Below are 27,042 nucleotides of genomic sequence, written 5' to 3'. Positions count from 1 at the left end.
GGAGCTAAACCATTTAGTGCTTTGTAAGTAATCAGCAATATTTTAAAATTTATATGATGTTTAATAGGCAGCCAGCGCAGTTTTGACAGAACCGGGCTAATATGGTCATACTTCCTGGTTCTGGTAAGAACTTGAGCTGCTGCAGGGCAACCACCCATAATAGAATTACAATAATCTAGCCTTGATGTCATGAACGCATGAACTAATTGTTCCACATTTGTCATTGAGACCATATGGCGTAATTTAGATATATTTTTAAGATGGAAAAATGTGGTTTTACAGATACTAGACGTGACGTGATGTGACTTTCAAATGAAAGATTGGTATCAAAGAGCACACCCAGGTTCCTAACCGACGACGAAGACTTGACAGAGCAGCCATCAAGTGTTAGACAGTATTCTAGATTATTACGTGAGGAAGTTTTTTGTCCAATAATTAGAATATCTGTTTTTTTCATAATTAAGTAGTAGGAAATTACTAGTCATCCAGTTTTTTATATCAGCTATGCATTCCGTTAATTTTGTGAATTGGTAAGTTTCGTCGGGGCGCGAAGAAATGCTGAGTATAGAGCTGAGTAAAGAGCTGAGTATCATCAGCATAACAGTGAAAACTAATTCCATGCTTCCTAATGATATCTCCTAATGGTAGCATGTACAGAGAGTGTGTGTGTGTGTGTGAGTGAGTGAGGGTAGCATGTACAGAGTGAACAGCAGCGGTCCTAGTACTGAGCCTTGTGGTACGCCATACTGAACTTGTGATCGATGAGACATCTCTTCATTTACTGCTACAAACTGATAACGGTCAGATAAGTATGATTTAAACCATGCTAGTGCAATTCCACTAATGCCAACATAATTTGAGTCTATTTAAAAGAATGTTGTGGTCAATAGTATCAAATGCAGCACTAAGATCGAGTAACACTAACAGATACAAGAGATACAACCACGATCGGATGATAAGAGCAAATCATTTATGACTCTAATGAGAGCAGTCTCAGTACTACGGTATGGTCTAAATCCTGACTGAAAATAATCGCAGTGTGGCGAGCAGGACGAGGCCGAGGGCTGTGAGAGGGCGGCACGAGGCCGGTGGCGTGATTACTGAAGAGCGACACCTGCGCGACGCAGCGGTCTCGTATCTCTCACGGAGGAGCGGAAGTATAAAGGAGGAGCGACGACAATGAAGAGCGAGAGAGGACAGGCCTGAATTTGTTGTGTTTTGTTTTATTTTATTGTGACACAGCAGTCGTCCGTGAGGGGCTGCTGTCTTTTACTTTCGTTTTGTATTGGTTTTATTTTTATAATTAAAAATGTTTGAATGTTCACCGGTTCCCGCCTCCTTCTTCCCGTAACATCTGAACTGCATTACAAGCAGATACCATTTTACCACGGCGTTGGACTATTTTCTTTAATCTTCTTTAAGTGCAAAGAAGCAACTGTGTCTAATAGGGGTGGCACGGTACATGAAAAAACATCCGAACCGTTCGGTTCGCTTGTCTCGGTTCGGTGCGCGTGTGCGTCGCGCGGTTTGCACGGTTCGACGCATGCGCAATGTAGCCTCGTGCCCGTGCTAATACAATGCTAAATCATAAATCAGACATATGTAGAATTACATTACAATGTCCAGCAAACGATTTATATAGTACACTGAGTTTACCTAGACATTTAATGAGATCTACTCCACTATATGTTGTTTTTTTCATGTGAATAAATAGGCTACATAGATCGACTGTTCCACGTAGCCTAATGGTCCAGTGGCAGAACTTGCCAAGCGTATCAAAGGTTCTGAGTTCTAATCTGCGATCGTATATATTTTTTTCTTTATCAAAACCGATTATGTTTATCAGCGGTTGTATATCAAGCAGGGACCGATTTGTATGAATTTTGTTTTATTATTTAATCGGAACGAGTAGCCTTGAGTCTCCTCAATGGCTTGAAGCGCGCGTCCGAGTGATGAATGTGCGGCCGCTGCGGTGTGTGCGCGAGCCACGAGAACACTGTATCAGCACCACTGATCGCAACTGCAACGAGCACTTTGATCACTTGATTAAAAAACCACATTTCAGCGCTAAATTGCTTCTTATTTAACAAACGAATGAAACAAATACTTTGCTAGTTAACTGGAAATGTTTTATTTATTTGTATTGGTACACCCGTGCTGCAAGATAATATCAACCCTGGCAAAAAATGGTGGGGACATGTCCCGCCTATGATGACGAGACACGAGGATAAATTGACAAATAACGGTCCAACACAGCCCACGTAGCTCTACAGATGATGGACCTCCAGGGCCACTGAAAGTTTCCTCAGGGTGACTGCTCACTCATATTACTTCAGAATGGGAAATGAGAAGCTGCGTTTTGCAAACACACCCCATTTATGAAATAAATAAATAAATAATTAGATAATTCAGCTATATATCATATGCTGAAGTAAATTTTTGGAGTGTTAAAGATTAAAAGAAAAAACAACAACATGAACCGTACAGAACCGAAAACCGTGACCCTAAAACCGTGATACGAACCGAACCGTGGGTTTTGTGAACCGTGCCACCCCTAGTGTTTAAAGTGCTGGAAAAGAGGGAGTTAAAAGTTTCTGTCGCAATATCGAGTTCTTCTAAGCTATCCGGGATGCTGAGATGATGAAACTGATCAGGAAGATTATTAATAAAGCAATCTTTAGTGGCAGAAGTGATAGGTCTAACATATTTGTAACACGGAGTCGGCTTTGCAGCCTTGGCTAAATGAAGTTTACACGAGACTAGATAATGATCTGAGATGTCATCGCTCTGCTGCAGAATTTCAACGGCATCAACATTTATTCTGTGTGATAATATTAGATCTAGAGTATGATTTCGAGAATGAGTAGGTCCTGACACGTGTTGTCAAACTCCAATAGAGTTCAGAATGTCTTTAAATGCCAATCCCAATGCATCTTTTTCATTATCGATGTGTATATTAAAATCACCAACAATTAGTACTTTATCTGCAGCCAGTACTAACTCTGATAGAAAGTCAGCAAATTCTTTGATAAAATCTTTATGGTGCCCTGGTGGCCTGTATACAGTAGCCAGCACAAATCTCAAACGTGATTTATCATTTACACTATATATTTTTACATTAAGCACCAACACTTAAAAAGAAGTATATTTAACACTAGATTTCTTAGTGATTTTGAAAATATTACTATAAATTACAGCAACTCCTCCCCCTTTGCCTTTCAGACGAGGCTCATGTTTATAACAGTAATCTTGTGGGGTGGACTCATTTAAAGGTTATAATCTGTAATCATGCCATTAACAATAAGTGCTTTTGAAGTAAGGGATTGAATATTCAGCAACCCGAGCTTCATCATTTGGTCATCTGCATTATAGCTGTTTTTTATTAGTTGAACATCAATAAAATTTTTACCCTTAAATGGGTTTGGGAGTTTTTTGTATGTCTTAGTTCGGGGAACAGACACAGTCTCTATATCAAATCAAATCAAATCAAGTATATTTGTATAGCGCTTTTCACAATACAGATTGTATCAAAGCAGCTTCACAGTATTAAATTAAAATAAAATAATACAACAACGTTTGTTTCTAGTGGAATTTATTGATTGATAGAATAAAATTAAATATCCCCAAAATATCCCCAACTGAGCAAGCTAAAGGCAACAGTGGCAAGGAACCGAAAAACTCCATCAAGTGACCTAATGGTGACCTAAAACTCCATCAGGTGACCTAATGGAGAAAAAAAAAAACCTTGGGAGAACCCAGGCTCAGTCGGGGGCCAGTTCTCCTCTGGCGTTTATTAACTAGAGGCCGGATTGTAGTTTGAACTGTGAGATTAACAATATTATATGAATGTGAATGCCTGGCCGAAAGATGCGTCTTTAATCTAGTTTTAAACTGGGAGAGCGAGTCCGAGCAACGAACAGTATCAGGAAGACTATTCCAGAGTTTCGGAGCCAAATGTGAAAATGCTCTCCCTCCTTTGGTTGATCTGGATATCCTAGGTATGACCAAAAGCCTCGAATTTAGTGATCTTAAAGAGCGCGATGGATTATAGGGCGATAGAAGATCCGTTAAATAGACTGGAGCTAAGCCGTTTAGGGCTTTATAAGTCAGTAGCAATACCTTATAATTAATACGGAACTTTATAGGTAGCCAATGTAGTGATGATAAAATCGGTGTTATATGATCATATTTTCTTGATCTAGTAAGAACTCTAGCGGCTGCATTTTGTACTAACTGTAGCTTGTTTATAGAGGATGCAGGACAACCGGCTAATAAAGCATTACAGTAATCTAGTCTCGAGGTCATGAATGCATGAACTAACTTTTCTGCATCAGAAACTGATAGCATGTTACGTAGCTTAGCAATGTTTCTAAGGTGGAAAAAGGCTGTTTTTGTAACATATGAAATATGATTTTCAAAAGACAGGTTGCAGTCTAGTATAACACCCAGGTCTTTTACTGTAGAGGATAAAGTAACAGGACATCCTACTATGTCAAAGTTGTATTGTGAGAGGTTCTGTGGGCGTTTTTTTGAACCGATAAGTATTACCTCTGTCTTGTCTGGATTTAATAAAAGAAAATTACGCGTCATCCAATCTTTTATATCTTTAACACACTCTGTCAATTTGGATAATTTAGCGTTTTCATCCGGCCGTGATGAAATATATATTTGAGTGTCATCAGCATAACAATGGAAACTAATTCCATGTTTCCTTATAATATTTCCAAGTGGCATCATATATATTGAGAATAATAGAGGGCCTAACACAGATCCCTGCGGCACTCCATAGTTTACTGGAGTTATGATCGATTTTTCTCCATTTAAATAGACAAAATGGAAGCGGTCAGATAAGTATGATCTAAACCAGCTTAATGCTTGTCCTTGAACACCAGTATAATTTTGTAGTCGATCTAAGAGTATTGTGTGATCTATAGTATCGAACGCAGCACTTAGATCAAGTAAAACTAGTATTGAGTCAGAAGCTAAAAGTAAATCATTTGTGATTTTAACGAGCGCAGTTTCAGTACTATGATGCGGCCTGAATCCTGACTGAAACTTTTCATAGATATCATTTTCTTGCAAGAAAGAGCCCAGTTGAGCGGACACAACTTTTTCTAGTATTTTAGACATAAATGGAAGATTTGAAATGGGTCTATAATTTGCTAGATTATTATGATCTAATTGTGGTTTCTTAATGAGAGGTTTTATAACTGCCAGTTTAAATGTTCTTGGAACATGACCTAAAGATAAAGACGAGTTAATAATATTGAGGAGAGGCTCTTCCACTACAGGTAACACTTCTTTCAGTAGTTTAGTTGGTATAGGATCTAATAAACATGTTGTTGTTTTAGATGAAGTGATAAGTTTATTTAACTCTTTTTGTTCTATAGTTGTAAAGCACTATAATTGTTCTTGCGGGGGGATAATCGAGGCTGAATTATAAGGTGCGATTGAGGATTGAACGTTTACAATTGTGGTTCTGATGTTTTCTATTTTCTCAGAGAAGAAGTTCATGAAATCATTACTACTAAACTGTAACGGGATATTTTGTTCAGGAGACATCTGTTTATTTGTTAGTCTAGCCACGGTGTTAAATAAAAACCTAGGATTGTTTTGGTTGTTTTCTATTAGTTTGCGGAGGTGCTCAGCCCTGGCCCTTTTAGGGCCTTTTTATAACGTGACATACTGTCTTTCCACGCGATTCTAAAGACCTCTAAATTAGTTTGTTTCCATGATGATAGCTAGGTGAAAGAGGCTCTATGTGATGGGATTTATCTGACCTTGGTGACGCGAGACAGCTGGCAGACGGTCGGTTTAGCCAGTCTGTCTGCCTCGTGATCTGAGCCATAATTCATGTAAATTACCCAATTCACACAGTAATTTCACCAATTAAACTGATGTTGATCTGTGTATCATCAGCACTCTGTTCTGTACTCAATTAGTTCTGATTAGTTATTCCAAACATTGTGAAGTCACAGCTTTTAGTTGCAGCACAAATGTTGTTTAAACCATCTGTTTTCTCTCTCTCTGTTTCTCTCTCTCTCTCTCTCTCTCTCTGTGTGTGTGTGTGTGTGTGTGTGTGTGTGTGTGTGTGTGTGTGTGTGTGTGTGTGTGTGTGTGTGATTTTCCCCACTAGAAGCAGCAGGTGGAAGTGGTCCAAACTTTGAACGCCCTAACAGTAAGTAAATTAAATCACAGATTGACTAAACGAGTGCATTACTTACATCTTGCTGATATTCTTCAGGTCAATCTTATATTCATAATCACAAAATGACATTTCGGAATATAAAAAAGATTGACCCCTCAGTTTTGAGTGCTGCAATTACTGATCTTCCATTCAGTGACCATCTCACTTCTCCTGACAATTTGGTCTCCTTTTATAACTTTGAACTACAGCAGGTCCTTGACACTCTTGCACCTCTTAAAACTCAGACTGTGTCATTCACTCACTCTACACCCTGGTTTACTCCTGAGCTTCGCCAGCTCAAAACCAGAGGCCGGCGTTTGGAACGCCTTTATAAACGAACTGGACTTGTGATACATAGAGAGCTGTATAGTGAACATGTTCATTTTTATAAAGATGCTCTTTATGCTGCCAAAAATGTTTTTCTATTCACATTTAATTGAGTCTGGAGATGGTAATACTAAAGCACTGTATTCAACTGTAAATCGCATTCTGAAACCTCCTGACACACTTACTGCACACCTGTACTGCACTGCTCAATGTGATAAATTTATGTCTTTCTTCAATGGCAAAATAACTACCATACACCAACAATTGGCTACCCCTTACTGTAGTAAGTAAGTAAGTAAGTAAAATTTATTTATACAGCGCCTTTCACAGACTAGGTCACAAAGCGCTTTACAATAGACAATAAAACATAATAAAAAACAAAACAGATACAAAACAGATACAATTTCAATATATAAAAGAAAAAAGATTACCCAAAAGCTAACCTGAACAAATGAGTCTTCACTTGTCCCCTAAAACTGTCCACATTCTCAGCAAACCTAGTACTGGTTGGCAAAGCATTCCATAGTCTGGGTGCCATAGCGGCGAAGTTCACCACACAGTAGCCCCGTTTACATGTAGCATTGTATTCTGATTATAACCAGTTTAAAAGTCCAATCAGAATGAAAATGCTCCATGTCAACACCTCAATCGGAATAAAAATGCTCAAACCGATTGAAATTTCAGTCGGATTGAATAAACCTTTTCATGAACCGATCAAACGAAAGATTACACCATGCAAACGAGCTGATCCGATTACTTTGAATGTACGTCTTTCTACGCAAGCCTGGTTTTGCGCCAGATAATTCTGTCAGCTAACATAATGCTTTGTGGATTCCGATGTGGATTCTGATCACCGTATAAGGTAGGAATATTTATACCCGTTGCAAAAAAACTATGCACGCTAACCATTACCATAGTAAACATGGTAAATATGAACGCTTGAAGAAATCAGACAAATCATATAGGTTATCATAATCCTGTTTTTATTTTATCTGTCAGTACGTCTTGTCTCTTTATACCGGACTATCCTCTTTTTCTCTGACTGAAAATATAACTGTATCCTTCTGGGAGAGAGTGCTAAAGCTCCTCAGGTCATATTTTTGGTGACATATTTGTAAATTATCATTCTTTCTAAATGTTATGTAGCCTAAATATGTCCTGTAACTATACCAAACAAAAACAGACGCGAAATAGACGTTCACAAACATCATAAACGGTAAACCATTTATTTCTGTGACTAATGTGCAATTTTGACACAAATTAATTCATTATGATCAATGGATCGCCTTTTATTGCAAACCTGTGGTAAAACATAGATTCTTGGGTTTTAAATATTCAATTAAACAACAAAAATGCCAGCAAACAGTCACTCTTCGTGTTTGTTTTGCGATCACTCTGTTTCCAGTGATTTCTTTCTGATTAGTTTTCTGATAAATCTTCCATTTTGTTGGTGAAATGATGGGTTAGTGTGACGTTGTTCCAGAGAGGCGTGTTACGGGCGTGGTTTAGTGAAGCGCTGTGGAGCTTCTGGCCCGACAGTGGAAACGCAGCAGATTTTGGGCACGGTGCTACTGGCCCGAGGCTATTAGCCTGGCACCGCCCGTTGCCCTGGCTTGCACTGGCCCGACAGTGGAAACGCGGCTAATGCCTACAACTAACGCCCGTTTCACACATACTCTGTGTGCAGTGCAGGAGCAGCACGCGCAATAGTGCTTTCACATAGGCTATGCTGCATTTGCAGTGCGTAACTGATCCACTGCAGGCTATACCACAAATACATACTATTTGTATTTCAAATCCAGAAGTTATCAGCAACTTTTATTTAAAACATTTTTTTTTCAGCATTCCGATTCTCTTTGTACACATACACTCTTTAACTGACGTATTCACGTTTAAACACAATTTAAACAACATATTATTAAATGCATTACTTCTATATAACTATATATTAAGTTGCTCAAGCAAGTGGTCAAATATTTTACCATGTACTTATATTAAAATCGCATAGCCTACATTTTAAATTAAAACTTAAAATTGACAAAAACAGCAGACACATACCCCTTCTTTTGTATAATTTAAATCTTTATACAATAAATCTTGCATGTCACAAAGAACTTGTTTTTCCACCTCCACGAATAAGACGAGTGTTGTTCATTATGCACTGCTGCCTACGCACCGCAACTGGAACGGATCGCCGGACTGCAACCGCGTGCAGTGTGAAAGCTCTAACCCTTAACATGTGTACGGAAAAAAATACGCACCGCATATGCACTGCAAACGGAGTATGTGTGAAATGGGCGTAACGCGACGATTAAGAGATGCACCATCTTGACAGGATTGAAAACGTGGGAAATAATGAGCTTCCAGATGCGGCAGACAAGCTGTGTGCGCATGTCACAAAATTATTCCGATTGAAAGCGTCAGCACATGTAAACACCAGATCGGTTTAGATAACATCCCATGTAAACAGTCAACCGGAATCCATCAATCGATCTCAATCAGAATAGCAAAAAAGTGTGCATGTAAACGGGGCTAGTGTCTCAATTAATTTTCCCCTCTCCTTCTTTTCTTCTTTCAACTTGCCATCCGAAGAAGACATTTCTCAGTTAATTTACAAATCTAATCCTTCCACATGTTTACTTGATCCTATACCAACTCATTTGGTAAATGTCTGTTTTCCTTCTCTTTCTTCTCTTATAACTCGTATTATTCACACTTCTCTTAGCTCCGGCATTGTTCCATCATCTTTTAAAATAGCTGCCATAACCCCAGTTCTTAAAGCGCCCCTATTATGCTATTTTAAAGTTCCCTAATGTTGTTGTGGAGTCTCCTACAACATGTTTACATGCATCAAAGGTAAAAAAAAAATGAAAGGTTTAATTTCCTCATACATTTGCACATCATCACATTTTCAATGATTCTCAAACGACTCGTCAGATGAATCAATCTCTCTAAATCCCTCCTTTCCGCGAGCTACTCTGCTCTGATTGGCCAGACAGCTCAGTCTGTTGTGATTGGCCTACCGTGTACAGCGCGTCGAAAACAGAACTGCCCATTGCCAGCTGTCCTGAGGCTTCCTATACTGTAAACTAAACACAGTAACGAAAAATTACGTCCGTGATTTGACCATATCAATTCGAGCGCGAGTCTGATGATGAAACATTGGAAGAATTCATTCAACCCGAACCTCCATCGCAAGGACAACTCGAGCAGGACTCAGTGTTTCTCAGTGATACACTACTCAGTTTGAGGAACATTATATAAGATGCTTAAACTGTAATTCCTCACCATCAGGAAATTAAGAGCAGCTTTATGTCAAAAACAACTTGTTTAACACAAATAAATCTCTTCGAATTCTTTCACTATATATGGGCCAGAAGAGAAATATTAAAGGAGTCATGACCTGTCATTTTCACTTTTCCACGAGAATCAATGTATGTTATGATTGCCTACCGATTATACACTGGCCGGGAAGCCGATATTTAAAAGTGAAGCGTTTGTTTACCCCTGGGTTCGTAAACCAGCCCACGTGCACGCGCACTCAAATACGAGATTTTAATTTCTGCGCCGACTTGACGTCAAGACGGGGCAGGATATACCATATATGGACACCGCAGACCTATGCTGCAGGAAGCCCGCCCTGCCCCTCTCCCCCTCATATTCAGTCGAGAAAGATGCAGAAACGTAGTGCACACGTGAGTTGCTCTGTTGTTGACTGCCAGAATCAACATGTAAATGTGTTTTCTCTCCCAAGAACGGACCTAGCTATCAGGGACCAGTGGATTAAATTCATTTTTAATGACGCGGTTCCTACAACCCTTCCCACTGGCTTAACGTTAGGTGTCTGTGCTAAACATTTTACGCCGGAATCCTTCACAAATTTGGGGCAATATCAGGCGAAGTTGGTTATCGAAGCTCGGGAAAAAGGGGCCATTCCAACAATCAGAGACTTGCCTGCAATTGAAACGGTAAGACTGTGTTTTTATTGCTCTACTGTGTGTAACAAACAGCAGCTAACTGCTAATGCGGCTATTGTATGCTAGCGGGAGTATTAGCTTCAAGGTAAACATGGGGAATGGCTGCTACTTTGCAAACAACAAATGACTGAGATCATCATGAATTCCGTAGGTCGCGGCCAGGTCGGGTTCATTCACAACTTGCGCCATAATGTCATTTTGGAATGATAATGCTGAAGTTACCTGCGGTGTCGACCCCCCTCCTTCCTGCCACCAATCAACGCGCCCCTCATTTGCATTATTAAAATGACTGTCCACGACAGCCAAAATATCGCATCAGATCTGGTGCGAAGTTGGATTTATCTCTCGTTGTCTCTGAGAGAATATGCGGCAAAAGCTCGTCAGTTTCACTTTCTGTATTGTGAATAATTGACTGGGGGTCACCATCATAACTCTCCCCAAAGTTTACACATTGCTTATGTGATATCCACTGACTCGCCTTTATGGTTTAAAACCATAGACTATAAAAAAATATGGGCGTAGTGTGCGTGACGTCACCCGTAGGTTTCTAAAGAGCATTTTTTAAGCCCAAAGTGGGCGGAGCCGGCCGTCGCCATCTTGGCAGCGTCACTCCCGGATAAACGAAAATGTGCAGCGAGGCGGATTAGCTGAGGTGACGTGACGCTAACGCTAGCAGACAAACGGCTAGTAGTGACATCAGCGGCAATCCACCTGTCACTCAAGTGGACACCCTTAATTATGCAGAACTTTAAGGCTTAATATAATTTAAACGGATGACTTATTAAAATTCACCCCCTCACAGTCGTCATGAAGGGCAAAAATAGCTGTATAGACCAAAACCACTTTTTTTTACCAAGCTGTAAACATTTGTTTCTGCTGTAAAGTTGGCCATTTTAACATAGGGGACAGTTTTAACATTTTAACAGATTGACTCTCTTTTGCAGCTGTCTCTAGTGGCCAGTCGATGAATTGCAGTTTAAGTCACTTCCGTGTTGGTTTCAAGAGAGAGACAGGAAGGTTGCCGCTAGTTTAAAATGGAAAAATGTCCAATATTGTGACATGACATTTTTCTTTATCACCAATTGCCAGATGATGGACAACGCTTCACATTTCCCGTGGTAAAAAAAATAAGCAAACATTAAATAAATGAGTACATAAAGTAAAAAGTGAAAGAAGTAAATTAATGATCAAGTAAATTAATAAAAGAGGTGCCAGAGTATAGCCATGAACATGGAGGTGGCTATCAGTTCGTTGCTCTGCTTCAACTGTGCGTTACCCTCACAGACATGCCAGAAATTCATCCGACTGCCGGTCAGGAGAGGTTTATCGTCTCTTGTTCCCCCTGTACACTGCACAACAAAACTGAAAATCGGCCCAACTCAAAAAAAGAGTCCCACGAATCAGAATTCGGCTCAAAATCGAATGAACTCGCACAGTGTATGCCCAGCCTTAGCCATTTTGTCTTCCGTTTCATTTCATTATATCCCAACATATGCTGGTACCCATAAAAAAGTACTACATTACATTGTTTATCTGCACCCAAGCCCTGTCCTACTAAACATATCATTAGGTTAAGTACCTTATTACACTTCTTTTCAATAAATTCTATAAGTATTTTCCAAGTCAGTTTGCAATCCATCCATAAACCATAAATATTTGAATTTCATCACTCTTTCCAATGTATGTTTATACAAATGCAATTGTACATCTGGTCCTATCTTCTTCCGGGTGAAAATCTGATGACAAGATTTAGACATGGAAAATGTAAAACCCCATTCTAATGACCGTCTTTCAACATTCTCTACTGCTTTTTGAAGTTTTTGAACAATGAAAGTAATATTTCTTCCCCTTTTCCACAATACTCTATCATCAGCTTATAGTGCTTTATTAATACCTTGACTAATTTCTTCAAAAATATAATTAATCACGATATTAAATAAAATAGGACTAATAATACTCTAATAAAGAGGGGTACCATTTTCCACATTGAACATATTTGATAAATTATCTCCTACTCTCACTTAGACCTACCAAACATAAAACTTAGTACCCAATCATAAAATCTTCCCCCAATTCCAACTTTCTCTAACTTAAATAATAATCCTTCCTTCCACATCATTTCATAAGCCTTTTCAATGTCAAAATACACTGCTATTCTCTTCTCAAGAGCGGCTGCACGAGCTCTGATGACGACACAGCTGTTTCATCACGATTGGCCGGATTCACCGCATGACAATGATCACGTTTGTTTCGTGTTTATTCTCACACCTTCAGTTCCAGTAATGCTGCCAAATCTTTTTTTTATATATAAAAAGTATTATCTCTTCTCATGTAGTCGCAATGTTATATATTGTGTCACGTTTATCCAAATAAAACAGATAAAAAAATTTAGATTCATTGATAATATCACTATGAACTTTATTCTTGTACAAACAGACGCAGTTATTAAGCAGTACATAAAGTACTGAATGAAAATTACTCTGAAAAGTCTGTGTATTTGACAAATATTGCATTTATTTAATTTCAGCTGTGGTAAAGTAAGCAAACACAGCACGAACGTCACTACGGGAAGCAGAAAGTATCCGACTTCATGTCTCAGTTTTCAGATCCTCCCCGCCTGGCTACTCTCGCCGATCCGTTACATCCAGCCGCACCCGATGTCCAACACACCTCAAGACACATAAACAGGGGAAGCACATAGCAGGATCACATGAGGGCAAGGGAATCACATGACATAACCAGGAAACATGGCTGGATGCGTGTCCGTCAAGTTATCGGCAGCTTGATTGCTAATCATAGCCCTAGCATTAGCAGCCCAATAATAATGACCACCCAACTCTTTCGGCTTCTGTAAATGGTCCTTAGAAATTCGATGGGCTTTATAGCCCTAAATAAATGGCAGAATGTCAATCTAATTGTTTAAAAAAAGAATGTGGCAAAATATATAGGCAAGTTCTGAAAAACACAAACAAAGCGAGGCAGAGAGACCATTTTAATAGCACTGACCCAACCAATTAAAGATAACAGAAGAACCCTCCATTTATCAAACAATATACTACACACGCCAAGCTAAGCACTGCTAGCCTGGCAAGCCAGACCTACATCAAGATGTTAGGTCTGGCAACTCACCATAGACACGGCTCAATCCGAGGGGCGGGATAAACGGCTGTCTCTCAAATTCCCTCTGCACACAATAGGACAGCGCTTCAACCAACCAGAGCGTTTTCCCAACAGCAGAGCTTAGTTGATAGATTCAACTTTTGCCATATCTGGCCGGCAAAACTAAGAACACATCTTCCTTTTTTTAAGAATGACTGAAGTGCTGTTCTATGCTCTTTTCTCAAAGAAAAGTCCTCCAGAGTCGCGGACAAAGCTGATTCGAAAGATGTTCGCCAGCAGCAGCTGCCATTCTTTGTTTTCAAGTGGCAGGTAATCGTCGCAACTCTGTCTCTGTCACAACTCTCATTATGTTAAGCCCGCCCCGCCTACTCTATACACGACGTGATTGGCCTGACCCAATTTAGATTTTTGCAGCTCAGAAGTCAATGGAGAGTTGCTAGACTGCCCTGGCTGCAAAATACATTTTGCTGCCGCTAGGGTGTGTCTAGATTTCTAGGCTAAAGCACTGCCAGATCTGGCCCAAGAACTCTCTTTCCTCTCTCTTTTTTTTTTTTTTTTTGAACCAGACCAAACCAGGACTAAAGGACCAGTTCATGCAGAAAGAACCCGGGAACCAGTGTGCGAAATACCCGTCAATATTCGGGGGGTCCCCATGTCCCGATTGTAGTGCAATACCGATCAAAATTTTCTTAATATGCAGTAGGCCTGTAACATTACAATATTCCATGGATGCAAGCCAAGACAATCAGTCTATAGCCTACATGACAAAACACACACGCACACACTTAACAATTTTTGATGCATTACAATGCAGACATGACAATAATTGGTACCAATCTGGCACACTTACTTGAGCAATCAACTGAATAAATGCCAGGTATAGCCTATCAGAGACTGGCTATCAGTGCACTTGCAAATGAGTCTGCAGTATGACCGATCGTGGTGTGACAATATCAGCCTGCATTTTGTTCACAGATTTATTCGCACAAACAGCGCAAGCGGCTTGTGACAGAACACAGACCGACTGAATGACACTTTAAGTGGAAAATCTCAAATGAAGATCGCAGAACTCCAGTTTACTAGTCTGTGTTTTCAGATCATCCGCGGTTCTTCAGCAGTGTAGAAAGCGCGCGCAAATGGTTGCCAGATACTATTGAAAAGACCGGGTAGAAAACGTGTTCTTTTAACAGAAAAGCACTGGCTGGGGTTTATATTATTGAAATCTAGCAACCGTAAGCCTGAATGCTTGTAAAAACAGACTGTAATGTGTTGTCTCCTTTATTCGACAAAAATAAGTGGTTTTGGTCAAGTTTTTATTTTTTTAAACACATTTCAGTCTCATCTTTTTTTGTCAACGATATTGCATGTGTTGATATAGTCACAGTTATTGTTTAATGACGTGGGTGTCGTCTCTCATCGCCTTGTCTTAGTCACGGAAAAAAAGGTCGTCAACGTATATTTTTCGTCATAGTTTTCGTTAACAAAATGGTGACATTAAAATATTTAAAACACTGGTGACATTAAAATATTTAATTTTTTGACAAAATTTGAGACCCCCTTCAAATTTTGCTTTTGAGGCTTTCAGGGGGTCTCATGTATTTTGCACCCTGCCAGGAACTATGGGCCCCATCCAAATCCAGGTTATAAAACTTGATAAAAGTGTGCAGAGAGGATCAACCTGCAGCCACACAAATATCCTCCAAAGGAACTCCTCTTAAAAAGCCTGGGAAGACACCTGGGAAGGCTGGCCCCAAAGCATTCAAACAACTGAGACGACTTGTGCCACTGGCCAGTGCGGTCCACATAGACCTTTAAAGCACAAACAGGGCAAAGAAAATTAAATATCTCTTCCTCCGCGGAAGGAGGAGGACGAAACAAAACTTTGGGGACATAACCAGGCCTGGGTCACAGAAACACCTTCACAAGACCCAGGGCAAACTCCATGCAAGGCCCACTTACAGAAAGAGCCTGCATAAGTGACGCTCCAGCACCTCTAAACTGGCCATGGCGCAACCGATGGCTTGGACGGTGGCTTTAGTAATGTGCAGGGTCAAGTCTGTTGTGCTTCACAGCTCCTTGAGTATAGCAGGGTCAGGTCCAGACTCGTCCATTTTGCGGAGAAGTTTGGCCTGATAGACTTGTAAAACCGCCATTGTGTGAAGCGGGTAGACGGCCTGTCCGTCAGCGGCAAACACCTTTGAAGCGAAAACTGACATGGTCCTGCAGGGCTTTAAGGGATGACTGGCCTATGTGCGCAGCGACCACTTCTTCCACTGGGGGAGTTTAGTGTAGCTCTTTTCTTCAGCGCCGTCTACTGTAGGGGGAGCAGCTGAAGAAGAGTGGATTCACGCAGAGTACGGTGCATGCCACGCTTTAGTGAGTTCCTGATGGACCTCCGGGAAGAAAGGTGTTGGGTGGTGGAGAGAAACTTGCTGGTGGCGCCCCGGCTGCAGGAACAATTCACCGAGTCGGCTAGGGGTGGACTTTTCATTAAACTTTATAACATACATTTATCATTCAGTTTGGGGATTTAGAATTTGATTAGATTAAGTGGAATTTATAATTAATGTTTATACAGATGTATTATACACACATATATTAAATGAATATGCACAACATGAGTTTCATCTGTGTTTGATGACGTTGCAGGGTGTTCTGAATGAATGCATTTTGTTAAGTGAAGTGAACTTCAACAGATATCCCGTGCTTGGGAGCGGTGTACACTGCGTAGGGACTCTGTCAATAGGGATGCAGCTGAGTTAATGGAGCTCTCTTCTAACAAGCTCATGATCTGAATCAGTTGTGTTAGATCAGAGAGACATGCAAACTGTGCAGAGCGGGGAGGCACGAGGACTGGAATTGGGAACCTCTGTTCTAGATGATACCCATGTTTAGGATCAGTTGTGGATCAGCTTTTTTCCACATATATACTGGCCCTTATAATCATAACTGCTTGGTCCATTTCGGAAAATCTGTTTTTGTGAATGCAATTTTATTGTTTTTCGATTAGCGCAATTAAACAGGCTTTTTTTTTTTTTTTTTACACATTTGTCATGGTTATACTTCCGTAAGACACACAGGAGTGTTACATCTGTGCTTGTTTGCTCTTCTGTGCTGAATATTTAGTCCTGAATTCATGACCTGAAATTTGCCACTCAAATAGAAATTCTTTGAATCTCACAATACACTGCCTGGCAAACAAACAAACAAATGTAAACAAACAAACAAAAAATAAATAAATAAATAAATAAATAAAATAAATAAGGCACTATTTGGATGCTTAATAGTTTATTATTGTATCATTATTGCAGTGATTATTTTTTCTAGCATGTTAAATGTTTGGCATCAGAATGTTAGCTTATTTTATGCCACAAAAATCAATTAAAAAAATGTATTATTCTTAAGTTTTAAATAAATTAACATATTTTATAGATGTTCTTAAAGCTTCTGAAAGGGTTACTTGATATTTTAACATTATTACATCTTGTGTGAAATCTGGTTGAAATATTAAGCCAGACTACTGACATATTTTCATAGGGCCAGTATGTTAATTTTCTTTGCTCTTGTAGAATTTCTAATGTGAAATTCTACAGGGATTATTGTGCAGTGTTTTTTATTGCATTTTGTGTGTCTGTTCTCTTTTTCAGTCAGGATTGTTCTGCTGGGAAAGAATGTGTCAGAAAACTGCAGAGTTGGAGACATTATACTGGGAACAGCAGCGTTTCACAGTGAAGATCATTACACTTATCTACAGCAGCACAGTGTGATAATCAGTGGAACGGTGGAGAAAAGACACATCTCAGTCATCAACAGTTCTCATCTACTCCAGCCACATCTCTCACAGCATCAGATCACACAGAGAGTGAGAGAGTGTGTGTCTCAGTCTGATCCAGGACCTCATGTGATCTTACTCGTCCTGCAGTATAATGACTTCAGTGACGAGGACTTGAGAAGAGTGAAATATGTGCTGAACCTCTTCAGTGAGAAGGCCATTAAACACACTATAGTGCTGACTACTGATGAAGAGACACGCACATACATGATTTATAAGACAGTAAATAATGCTATTCATAATTTAATAAAGGAGTGTGGAGAAAGACATCTTCAGTTTGATGCAAGAAACCCAGGATGGCGCTCTGAGATGTTCAGAAGGACAGAGGAGATGCTCCAGGAAGAACATGAAGAATTTCTCATCTCTAACATGTATGAGGATGAAGATTATGGAACATCAGTGGATGGAGATCAGAGCAGATCTGGAGGTTCAGTTCGAGGAGACGACAAGGAGGAGGAGGATTATGAACTCATCGAGGATGGAAAGCTCAACGAGAACAAAAAAACAGGAAGTGATGGAGGAGGTTTGTCAAAGTCTTTGTTTTTTCTAGATAATACCTCTAATAAGCTCACAAACAACTATTTTATCCTTTAACCATAGACAGATTTTCTGGCTTTCCATGTTTTCATTGTTATATGGGGGGTTGGCGTTTTTAAGCATCTTCTAGAAGAGTACAGAATCTTCTGATCAAAACACAGGACAAGCATCAGAAATAAGTGTTAGAAACTTTGCTTATGCACATTGTAGTCTTTGACAAAAACGTGATTTTCTCAGCTTTTTTTTTTTTTCATGAAACGTACACATTCAAGTGTTGATTAAAAAAAATAATGCATGAATCTGGAATATAACTTTTTTGTTGTTTAAAAGCAGAGGCCCTTTTCTTATTTCTTTCTTTATGTACAGATATTCATACAACTAAATATTCGGTGGGATATCAAAGTATCAAAAATGGTTGCACTGGATGGCAACTTTTTTTAAAAACGCTGGCAGACAAAGAGTTAATTGTTACAGTGTAGTAGATACAGAAAATGACTGAGAAAAATCAGTAGCACTACTGCGTGACTATGGCTATTCTTTTTACTAATTTGTTTTGTTTAGGTTGAAAAAAACATTTTCAATTAATTTACAATTAATATTGCATATTACAATTAATTTGCCTCTAAATAATTTTATAGCCCATAACCGTTTCAAAAACAATTTGTTTAATATGAAGTACTTCTCTTCTCATTGTTCACTATACTTATGGGCCACGAGAAATATATAGAAAATAAATTAAGACAGTTATATACCACAAGCACATTGACATAGATTCAGCTCTCATTGTCTTGCCGACAGAACCATCTGACATCGTTTTGTATTTGAATTTTCCGTTCAGAAGAACTTTCTTTCTCTATTTCTGTTTGCTGCTGCATCCTTTACTGTCTTTGGCTGTGTCTTCATTTCTCCAACTACAGCTAGGCCACAAGTCAAACAGAAAATGTGCGTCGCATTAATAAAATTAGTGCCGTTAAAATGAATTTGCGTTAATGCATTATTAACACAGTTGCACAGGGTAAAGGGAGAAATAGACAATTTTTCATGGGACCGCATGTTTTACTATTTACAAGTGCGCCTTGGCTACATTGCTGACCAGGGCCATTTGAAGGAATTTGGGGGGCCCCAAGCAAAATGGACATGGAGGCCCCCCCAACCCCACCACATAATAAACATCATCTGGATGGTTATTATAATGTTGCAACAGATGACTATAATAACTTGTTAAATAGTTAATAAACAGTACCAGCCAGTAAAACATGTGGGTTGTCCTGATACTGTACTTCAAAATGTAACAGTGTAAAAATTGCCACACAGAATAAAGACTGTTTGCTAACAGTTAAATGACAATTAACTAAAGATTAAATAAGTAACAATTTACCATCTATTAATGATGGTTATTATAAAGTGTTACCAAAAAGATATGTTAGCATTTCCATATTTTGATATTAGAAGGGAAGGGATGCAGCTGCTTTCACAACTACCAATGCTTAAAAACATCCCGAGCTAATGTTTGATATGCACTGAATTTATTGAGTGGTTTTCCTAACCCCCATTTGGTAAATAGATTATCACGGTGGAATAGTTAGTATAGCATGCTATGCCACTTTCATCAAAACCTATTACAAAGCTATAGCAATGTCATGTCATTAAATACAATAAACAGTGATTCAGATCTGCGTCTTCCTTATCCCGTTAAAAAACATATTACAGTATGTAACCATATTCCGTCCGTTAGAAAAAAAAAGTTGCACTAACTGTTCGTTACAAGCAGCATTTGCCGTCAGGCAGGTAGCTAACATAAACATATTTGTACAAGACAAGTAGAGCTATTTTATCCAGTGTAATTTATCACTTTTTACCACTATCTTGTTTTTTCTTATCCCCCTCTTCCTTTCTCTTCTTTCTTTTCTGGCTTCCTGAAGCATAATTCCGCTTCATGATGACTGCCGAGGAGGTTTTGTATTTTGCCGGCAGTAGAGACGCGTGATTGGCTGGCTGCTGTCAGCGACTACTGAGGGGGGCCCCCTTGAGGGGGATCCCGATAAGTGTCATTGCACTTTACTGCATTGACTATGAAATGGGCGCTCACACAGTTTGTCGTTGCATTTTATTCTTAACCAGTCATTTTCTTGGGGCCCCAGGCCAGCTCGGGGCCCCAAGCAATTGCTTGGTTTGCTTGCCTTGTCGCGACGGGCCTGTTGCCGACCGGCCTAATGCTAGAAATGCATGCTATATGTGTTCTCATGAACAACAGATACTGTATAACATTGCAAGCTGATATAGAGAGGAACCCAGCAAACACCTGAGCAAGTATCATAATTAAGTAATTTGATAATGATTACATAACTCTTATTTGATAAATGAAAAGCCATTAGGAGTGATAATGAATGACAGTGTGCTCTGATGCTCCATAAACAAGTTAGCATAGCTAATGAAACATTACCCTTGAAATATTTTTTTCCAGCTAACATGTAATCCCATTGAATGTGAATCCTTATTTTACTTTAACATTCTCATGCATAGCTTAGACAGCTTATCACAATATACAAACATACATTTTCTGCTCCAGCTTATATATTATGCTTAGTAAATCACTCCACAAGACTATAAACATGACGCTAGTTTAAAGCAGGGCTCAGTAGTTTCGGGATTTCTTCGCTGTATTCTCGCTTTTTGCTCGCAGGTTTCTCTCTAGAGCTCCCCCACAGCTTCGGAATAGATATTTGACAACACTGTTGTAAAAACTTGTTGGCGATTCTCAGACACCAGAGGCTAGTAGATCAACGACATCAAAGCAGATGGGAAATTCTTTAACCCCCTGAGGTCGGATATCGCGCCGGCGCGATAGGCTCGTTTTTTTCCGTATGAGTGCAGAAAAATAATAAAATAAAAATATTAATTTTTATATTATATACTTGTGTTATACATCAATCTATCCTGTTTAGTGTGTATTATTTTTGTGTACACTCACAATAAAAACAAAGTGTTGTGCTTTTCGCCAAATAAAGAAAAATAAACATGATGCGAGTTCTGCCTTTTCTCTGCCAGTGTAGACCATTCTGAAACGCGTCCGAAAATGAACAATAACTCAGCGAATACTCAGTCAAACAGGCATACAGACAGACAGGCATGAAGCTTGAATTCTCTTCTTTTAAATGAAGTAATTTATATAAAAAACAAATATTCTCATCTTGTGAAATCTGCATTAAAAGAGAGCGATTCCAGTCGAGCTCATTAGAGCTAATTCAAATGTAATGTGACTCCGCCTACGGAGAGCGCGCGCTATTCAAACGCAGATGATTGAGGCAATCCACGCAAACCTGTGAACGCCCACATATCAGCTCGAGAAAACACAAGTTTATTCAGATCATTACTTGTTTACACCGTCTCGCAGCGCTGTGAGGAATAACAATAATGAAAAAAGTACCTCAGAAGTGCGGGTATATCGAGGAGCGAGCTGATGAATACTGTAAGTTTTTTTCTTCTCACGTGAATCGGGTTTCTGTTTTTGATGAATGAACGGCAGAGATGCGCGCTGTTTACCACAGCTGGCAAAAAGACAGTTTAAATTTAAATCGCGTGTGTGAATGAATGATGATGTTTTAGCAATAGGGGTGGGAGATATTGACAAAAATGAATATCTCGATATTTTTTTCCAATATCTCGATATCGATATTCAGACGATATTTTTGCCATCCTTCAAAGAAATGTGTGCAAACTGGCAAAGAAGGTCCAGTTGGTCTTTTGACTTGCTGCATTTTACTTATTATTGTAGGCTATAGAAATAAATAAATAAAATAAAGTAGCTAACTAAACAGAATCTGAGTTAGCCCCTACTTTGTGCACTTACAAAAAAATACAAATAAAAAAAAAACGGAACTAGGCACCTCTTGCAACAGTGATTATTAAATCAAACAACAATATTGTTGATGATAAATTCAAAGTAAAAAATGTTCTTTTCAAAACGCTATAAATCCCTCAATTTTTTCCCCAAAACGCTAAATCCATCTTTTTTTTTTTTTTTCAAAAATTGATGGTTTGTCTTTTTAAAAAAGTCTTTTGTCTTTTATTTTTCGTGTTTGCATTTATGAGGAAAAAACAATATTACGTGACAGTTCTCCATTATGGACGCGAGCGCTCTGAAAGCGCACTAAAAGACTTTCAAACTTTCACAGAGACCTCAAAACAGAAAGCACAAAGCTTTTCTTTAAAACGAATTTCGTTTTGTATTAATTGTATCTTAGTTTTAATATTTTTTTCATTACCAATTTCTGGATTTAATGCATAAAAATAAAAATAAAACTATGTAGCCTAATAAATGTGCATTTCTCCGGTGCGTTCACTAGCCTACTGCAAAGATCGCGAGTCAATAGAATAGCCTATCATAAACTTCATCTTTGCAGCCGACACAGAAATTAATAAACAATTAAAATGTCTTATTGCAATATTTTACATAATCATTACTTTTGCTGGTTCTTTGAGGCAGCTTTTTAGGTTTATGGCGTTTTGGAAAAGAGCTCTTCACGTACAAACACCGTTTCACCAAGGCACAGCAGCCCTTCAGCACATAAGATCCACATTTTGTCCTTGCATTGTGGCTTTGTCAGTCAGAGTCACACCTGAATGAATGGCTAATTATGCAGAGTCATTATGCAGAGTGGGTGGGACATTGGATTCCAAGGTGTAAACCACTCCTCGTTCACGCCCACTCGCATATTGGCTTTCCAAGCAAAACCTGTTTTACATCAATTTAAATCAATGTATTGTTTTATTTGAACGATAAAGCAAGACTATTTTCACATAATTTTGAAGCCAGAACTCGAAGGAAGAACATCCATTAGTCAAAAGTCTTATTCATGCATATTTATGAGTTTTGTGGTCTTATTTCAGCAACTTTAATTTTTATTTTTTTCAATAACCACGCATAAGCATTATTCTCTTAAAAATAAAAATATATACATGCATGGTGATCACATATTTTGGTAGCCCTGTTTGTGCTATATAGAGTGAATTTACACCTTTGCCATTAACATGTTTATAAATAACTGAAAAAAGCACAAATGTCAGAGCATGTCAGAACACCTCCAGGGCCCAGATAACACCTCAGACTCCAGAGGGTTAAAACGTCTTCTTCATTCGGGTTTGAACAGCGTGAGGGAGCGCAATAATGACAGCATTTTAGCAGATTTCTTTTGGCCGTAAAGCAATTGTTTACATCGCAAGACCTGATATCACGCGATACTTCCTGACGCGGCGGCCACCGGCCCGCCGGCTCAAAGTTGCAAGTGCGGATTTTCCGCTCACGGGCACCAGGGGGGTGCGAGACGACCACCATTCAACCCGAAATAAGTAATATAACCATTCCAATGACTCCGAAGCTGTTCAGTTAAGGTAAAAAAGTTACTTAGTTCACCTTTAACTTTATTGATTGTTCTTTTAGCATGACTCGAATACACAAGCATCTGAATCAACCACACACATTAGCAAAGCTAATGAAAACTTGGAAATAAAAGGATGCATCATTGAAGTTATACCGCTAAATATGGTAAATGCAGTTTGAATTGAAATTGCTTATATCACTTTAACTGTTTTCATATCCATAATAACGGTGTATATGGTGGATGCGCTAGGTATGATGCATTCACTAGACTTACTACAAGAAGCTATTTCATTTCTGGTCTCTCCTGAGGGATAGTAGTTAGCGTTTGTACAAGCGTGTTCAGCTCTCAACGGAGTTTAAGCGGAGCGGAGTTGATAGCTGTCTAACAGAAGTTGTGTTAGGATCACTGTGAGCCCCCTTGGATGCTGGCCTGAATAAGAGAATGTAGTTAGGCCTCCTCTCTTTTAGAGTCATCCTGCTGAGGCCACCATTCTTCAGAAGCTACGGTTTTTGTGACCCCTTATTTACTTATATTACTAAATTATTCACACGTCTGCGGCACGTCAGATAGGCGCCTAGTCTATTTTTAACAGACGCCGAATCCAAAAGCCAGTATGCTCCTCCTGCTCACAGGCACTGTATGTGAAATATAGATGCAAGATAATTTGGGATGTATTTTAAAAGACTAAAACACACAAATCTTTTATCCTTATCGTTCATAATGGAACTTTTAAGTGTATTACCTTTGTCTGTAGGCTACAGCACAATAAAATACAGGGTTGCCAACTTTGGGACTTTGGCTGGAGTGAGACTCTGTAAAACATCAGTGCGCGCGCGTAACCCTAATTTTAAAAACATCAGTCCTTGTTTACTTGGTATAAACCCTGATTTATGAAAAAAAAAAAGTTTTCAAAATGTACAATTAATTTATTGATTGCACTATAAAAAAAATAAAGATAGAGGTGATTAAATAACAAACATGTTAAACAACAACATCAAAACAATAAAAAAAAAAATCTCAGAACAAAAGGGACACATAATAGTTACTCCACCTCCCCAGAAAACCACAACACAAGTTTCACACATTAGGCCTGTTGTAGCCAATGCCACAGTGGCAGTGTTGGCCTGCTTCACCACCTCTGCAGGAGGCTCGTATCTGAAGCAGGGTTCAATACGGTCATGAACGTTCATTGCGTCTGTCACGTGACTGTCATGGGTGTGGTGCGGGTTGAAGGAGACTCAAAGTCCAAAGGCTTCAATGCAAACGATTTACTTAAATCTTACTCACAGGTACATACAGGCAGGATGACAGGCAGGATGACACACTCTCAACACACAATATGAACAAAGTAGAACCGACACTGAAGACTGAAACAGAGGAATTTAAATACACAGGGAAATGACAGAAACAACAGGTGACAGTGATGATGATGATGGTGATGAGGACCATGTGCAGGTGATGATGACTGAGGACTCTGGGAAGTGTAGTGCAGACAGGACGATGACAGATGGTGAATGTGACATTACTCCCCCCTCCTGCAAGGCGCGTCCCGCGCCGAAGAAGGCAGCATACGGGAGGGGTGGTGGGCATCCTGGAATCCGTGACAGGAAGGTGGAACAGGTTCAGAAGGACGGACTCCAGGATGGTGGCAGGACAGACAGAGGAGGAGGTGATCACGACGGTGCAGACAGAAGACAGGACCAAGGCGGTGCAGGTTGAGGATAAGGTCCTGGCGGTGCATACCCTTCGGGTGGCCATGGCGGTGCGTACCCTTCGGGTGGCCATGGCGGTGCGGACCCTTCGGGTGGCCATGGCGGTGCGGACCCTTCGGGTGGCCATGGCGGTGCGTACCCTTCGGGTGGCCATGGCGGTGCGGACCCTTCGGGTGGCCATGGCGGTGCGGACCCTTCGGGTGGCCATGGCGGTGCGGACCCTTCGGGTGGCCATGGCGGTGCGTACCCTTCGGGTGGCCATGGCGGTGCGGACCCTTCGGGTGGCCATGGCGGTGCGGACCCTTCGGGTGGCCATGGCGGTGCGTACCCTTCGGGTGGCCATGGCGGTGCGGACCCTTCGGGTGGCCATGGCGGTGCGGACCCTTCGGGTGGCCATGGCGGTGCGGACCCTTCGGGTGGCCATGGCGGTGCGTACCCTTCGGGTGGCCATGGCGGTGCGGACCCTTCGGGTGGCCATGGCGGTGCGGACCCTTCGGGTGGCCATGGCGGTGCGTACCCTTCGGGTGGCCATGGCGGTGCGGACCCTTCGGGTGGCCATGGCGGTGCGGACCCTTCGGGTGGCCATGGCGGTGCATACAGGGGCGTCGCACCCGTGGGGGATGTGGGTGTTTTAACACCCACACTTTTCCCGGTGAGAGGGTTCAACACCCACACTTTTTCTGCAGTTTTTCCGCAGTTTTGCACAAACGCCTTACTACAGTCGCTCCTCCGTTTCTCTGGCCGCTCTGTGCCTGCGCTCGCTGCGGCTGCCTCCTCTCCTCCTCCCTTTCAAACATGACACCGGCTTTGAGTGTGACCGGCTGATGATTGGCTGTTCTGCCTTAAGTCCTGCCTCTCTTATCGGTCAGCTCGCGCTGAGGAGGCGGGAACTTATTGTTCTGGTTATTTATATCTCCCTTTTCCAGGTACTTTGAATGAGTGTTTATGCTTTCGAAATTTTTAAATAAGCTTGATATGTTTTTGGGAAGATGTTCTGTTTATGTTTTGTTGACATGTCGAGTGTTTTCGGTAATATATTTCGTTTTTTATACTATGCTAATTGGGATATTGTTCAGCAGCTAGCTAAATTCGGTTGGTTGCATTATACACTACCGGTCAAAAGTTTTAGATATATTTTAAAATAAGTATCTTCTGCTCACCAAGGCTGCATTTATTTGATTAAAAATACAAACAAAAACAGTAATATTGTGAAATATTATGACAATTTAAAACAGCTGTTTTCTATGTGAATATACAGTGAACTGTAATTTATTCCTATGATCAAAGCTGAATTACAGCATCATTACTCCAGTCTTCAGTGTCACATGATCCTTCAGAAATCATTCTAATATGATGATTTTATCCTCAAGAAACATTTGATTATTATCAGTGTTGAAAACAGTTTTTTACATTTTTAATTCATGATGCTATGATGGATAGAAAGTTCAAAAGAACAGCATTTATCTGAAATCTAAAGCTTTTGTAACATTAAACACTACCCTTCAAAAGTTTGGGGTCAGTAAGAATTTTAATTTTATTTTTGGGGGAAAGAAATCAAATAAATCAATACTTTTATTCATCAAGGATGAGTTAAACTGATCAAAAGTTACAATAAAGACATTTATAATGTTAGAAAATATTCTATTTTAAATAAATGCTGTTCTTCTGAACTTTCTATTCATCAAAGAATGTTGAAAAAATGTGTACAACTGTTTTCAACATTGATAATAATAATGAATGTTTCTTGAGCATCAGATCATCATATTAGAATGATTTCTGAAGGATCATGTGACACTGAAGACTGGAGTAATGATGCTGAAAATTCAGCTTTCATCTGAGGAATAAATTACATTTTAAATATATTAAAATAGAAAACAGTCATTTTAAATTTTTTTTTTTTTTTTAAATTATTATTATTATTATTGCTTTTTTATCAAATAAATGCAGCCTTGGTGAGCAGAAGAGACTT

General features: G+C 39.7%; 1 protein-coding gene across 1 annotated transcript in view; it reads left to right on the top strand.

Moving 5' to 3' along the window:
- LOC311295718 (uncharacterized protein) overlaps positions 1-27,042 on the top strand; it is a 58,125-nt gene that overhangs the window by 8,744 nt on the left and 22,339 nt on the right. The window contains exons 2-3 of the mRNA XM_084417208.1: positions 6,137-6,178; positions 17,259-17,966. Of these exons, the coding sequence (XP_084273334.1) occupies positions 6,137-6,178; positions 17,259-17,966 (750 nt within the window). The remainder of the gene's footprint in view (positions 1-6,136; positions 6,179-17,258; positions 17,967-27,042) is intronic.

The sequence above is a fragment of the Rutilus rutilus genome, assembly GCF_951802725.1.
Source record: "Rutilus rutilus genome assembly, chromosome: 8".
NCBI lineage: Eukaryota > Metazoa > Chordata > Actinopteri > Cypriniformes > Leuciscidae > Rutilus > Rutilus rutilus.
Note: the sequence above shows the minus strand (reverse complement) of the source record. Positions and strands in the feature narration are given on the sequence as shown.